We start from the raw sequence: 3,275 nt of genomic DNA on the forward strand, positions 1-3,275 counted from the left end.
TCACCTCCTGGGCACTGCCAAGGTGCTCTTGATTAAGGCACCAAACCCCCAACTGCTCGGGGCGCCTGTCCATCGACACCTGCAGCCCCCTCACTCTGACGTCTCTCCATTAGTGCATGTATAGGTACTGAGGATGTGTGTGTATTTCAGGCCTGTGTGTAACGTGTATTCTAACAGAGTGAAAACATTTGAATTTCACTTGCAGGTTTAATAAAGTATAAGTTATTATAATTATTATTATCATAATTATTAACATTTTGCATACACTGTGAGTAGGGCTGGGCAATATGGAGAAAATAAGACATGATCAATAATCATCATCAATAATGTAAATATAATGATTAAGTATTTAAAGGCAAATAATAGAACAGCTAGACCCGCTTGGTAAATTCAGATAATTACATCCCTTTACTGTAATGCAGCCTTTAAAACCAGGAAAAGACTACACTTACCATGTACTGATTTTATGAAATCTTAGACAAAATCTAAGGCGATATCTAGTCTCATTTTACAATATCGATGTATTATTTATATAGTGCCCAGACCTAATCGTGAGTGATCAAAAAAATCCCACTAAACTCTGCCTCCCTCCTCTCTCTATTTCTGTCTTTTTTTCTTAGCCTGTGATTCGATGGCGGACGCTCTCCACAGCGCAGTGGGGACACTTGGTTGCAGGCCTTACATGAACAGCCAGAGGGCGGCATGTGTCTGTGAGGGAGAGGAGAGGGATGAACTGTGACACAGAAAGACTATGGACAAACTCCTGCCTGCTTTTACAGACAAATAACAGAGGCATGGGTATTTCCATAGGTTATACTGTATATTTATACGCTTTTTGTCAAAAAGATACTTCACAAGAGCCCTCTCAAGATTAACAGCTTGGGAATGTATAAAAAAAAACATAAATGGGGAATGCAGATGAACAGTTTTTTTTAAGTTTTATTCACAGGCAGTACTAACACATATTAGGTATCTGAATATGACTTTCAGGTTCCTAATTAACTGCCCTATGCATGTTTTACTCTCCATATCCCATTTCATATTTTAGGCCATTTTTAGGCCTCTATGACTCCATTACCATAAATTACTGATAACTCCAGACAAATTGCCTGATGGGAAGGATATTGTTGGATTAATTTCCTTTAGAAAGAAAGACAATTTATTTCCTATGCTGCACATGGTTTGTTGTGTTCTGCTATATATCAAAGTAGTCTGCACAAACCTTAAATCTGTGTCATGTAAATGTAATACCTATTACAGCTACTGTACTACATTAATGTTTGATGTAAGTTATTTGCCAGTTATTTGTTATGAATGAATACATGACTAATTGCGGTTCAACTACATCTAGATTAATTGTCAGTGAAGAAGCGCATAAATCATGTTTAAGCAGGGCACACTGATATCTCTTCTCTAACACACTGGGATGTGTGACATGATCCCCCAGCCATCTGGGCAAACAAGTCAGACTACAGCTATGGCTGTTCCATGTGTATTTGTCAAGTCTGTGATAATGTGAAGGATAAACCACTTCTATAAATCCACAAAATCGTTATGCTGTAATCAAGCTTGAGAAATGCCAGAAAGTTTGACCCAGAAAAACATCCTTCATGCTGTAGTTGTTACAAATGAACTGTGGCCCCTCAGAATGATTTTCTAATAGAAATGTCATTCACTTTACTGCCAGTAAATTGTGCTGTCTGGCAAAGTGGCAATAACACACACAAACTTGGATGTATTAAGCAGAATTTAAGTGATCTACAGCACTGTGACTGACACAGTAACGTACATAGGAATAAAAAAGAGTGTACTATACATCATGTGTATGTGTATAAGAGGGACTTTTAATATCTAAATAAACTGAGATGGCTAAATAAAAGTCTCCTCTAATCTAAATGTTACTCTGCAACTGTAATTTTGCTGCTGCTGTTGGCTCTCATGGTGTTTTTCTGCCTGTTTCAGTTAATGGCTTTATGTTAGCATCATATGGCTAAGGCAGGATGAAGATGGGGCCTCCACTCAGTGTGTGCTGCTCGTGAGGTTCACCGGACCGAACCTCTCGGCGGATACGTCTTTGACAACGCTGGGCACAGTGGGAGTCTCCTGTCCCGCATACTAACACCTGGCAGTGGAGGAACACTTGCTGTAATCAGAGGAGACAAGCTTGTTTTGAGTACAGATAGAGAAGAACACCACCACAGTGTAAGGACACTGGCTACTTCAGTCTTTACAATACATTGCTACACAGAAATAAGCCCACACACACACTCTTTACAGCAGTCTCTCAGCATGCTTTTTCTTTACTCACTCGGTTGTCCTTGCCAATGAACTTGAAGACAGGGACCTGGTAGTGCTTAGAGAGCTGGTCCTTCGAAGAGTACTGTGTTACTGTTTCATCAGAGATACACCTGAATTAGAAGCCAAAGAGGAAGAATAGAGTCATACCATGTGTTTGATATCCTTACAAATGTACAAGTTTCTAACAAGCCGCTTCATCAAGGTTAGCTGCCCAAAGGCCATCAAACACTAGTAGAGTAGAGGTAGATATTTGGTGGAGAAATGGTTTGCCAAAAGAAAGTGTTCCCCAGATAGTAAGGCTGTTCTGTGTTTCGGTTCTTGTTTTCTTTCCACATAAATCAGAGTACGAAGCCAGTGGCAATTTTCATTTGACATTTCCTTGAAGGAGTGGGGATTTCCTGCCCTATAACCATGAAACAGCTGATGCTAAGGCTTTGTGGAAACACAGTAGCTGGGTCTGAGTCTGTTGACATTCATTACATCTCTTGTTTTAGTGAGACAATAACAAAAAGACAGAATTTGGCAGTTTTCATTGTGGGCATGAGCAAGAAACGTTAGTCAGACGATAGGGTCAGTTCACCCATCATTGCTATACCACTTTATCACTATCACATCTATTTCTTTGGCTTTCTTGTTAGTATAGTGTGTAGTATCTATAAAAAAAAAATATATATATATATACACTACCGGTCAAAAGTTTGGGGTCACTTACAAATTTCCATGCCCTTATAGACAGAATACCAGCTGATCTGAGTGGGTGGCTGATCTTAATGCAATATCTACATTGCCCATTATCACAACCATTGATCCAATGTTCCAGAGGCACATTCTGTTTACTAATCTGATATCATTTTAAAAAACTAACTGAGAAAACACGGAGAATCCTTTTGCAATTGTGGCACATAATGTGATTTGAAAACTGCTGACTGGGTTAAAAAAACAATGCAACTGATCTCAGCTGGTATTCTGTTTATAAT

General features: G+C 39.2%; 2 protein-coding genes across 4 annotated transcripts in view; one reads left to right on the forward strand and one right to left on the reverse strand.

The window, feature by feature from the left end:
- Positions 1-1,338, forward strand: part of pla2g12b (phospholipase A2, group XIIB) — a 3,060-nt gene extending 1,722 nt beyond the window's left edge. For both annotated transcript variants that reach the window (XM_032541070.1, XM_032541071.1), the window contains exon 4: positions 621-1,338. In XM_032541070.1, the coding sequence (XP_032396961.1) occupies positions 621-739 (119 nt within the window). In that variant the 3' untranslated portion in view covers positions 740-1,338. The remainder of the gene's footprint in view (positions 1-620) is intronic.
- A 573-nt stretch (positions 1,339-1,911) lies between these two features.
- oit3 (oncoprotein induced transcript 3) overlaps positions 1,912-3,275 on the reverse strand; it is an 11,620-nt gene continuing 10,256 nt past the window's right edge. For both annotated transcript variants that reach the window (XM_032541062.1, XM_032541063.1), the window contains exons 8-9: positions 2,309-2,408; positions 1,912-2,143 (exon numbers count right to left, since the gene is read on the reverse strand). In XM_032541062.1, the coding sequence (XP_032396953.1) occupies positions 1,991-2,143; positions 2,309-2,408 (253 nt within the window). In that variant the 3' untranslated portion in view covers positions 1,912-1,990. The remainder of the gene's footprint in view (positions 2,144-2,308; positions 2,409-3,275) is intronic.

The sequence above is a fragment of the Etheostoma spectabile genome, chromosome 17 (assembly GCF_008692095.1).
Source record: "Etheostoma spectabile isolate EspeVRDwgs_2016 chromosome 17, UIUC_Espe_1.0, whole genome shotgun sequence".
Taxonomy (NCBI): Eukaryota; Metazoa; Chordata; class Actinopteri; order Perciformes; family Percidae; genus Etheostoma; species Etheostoma spectabile.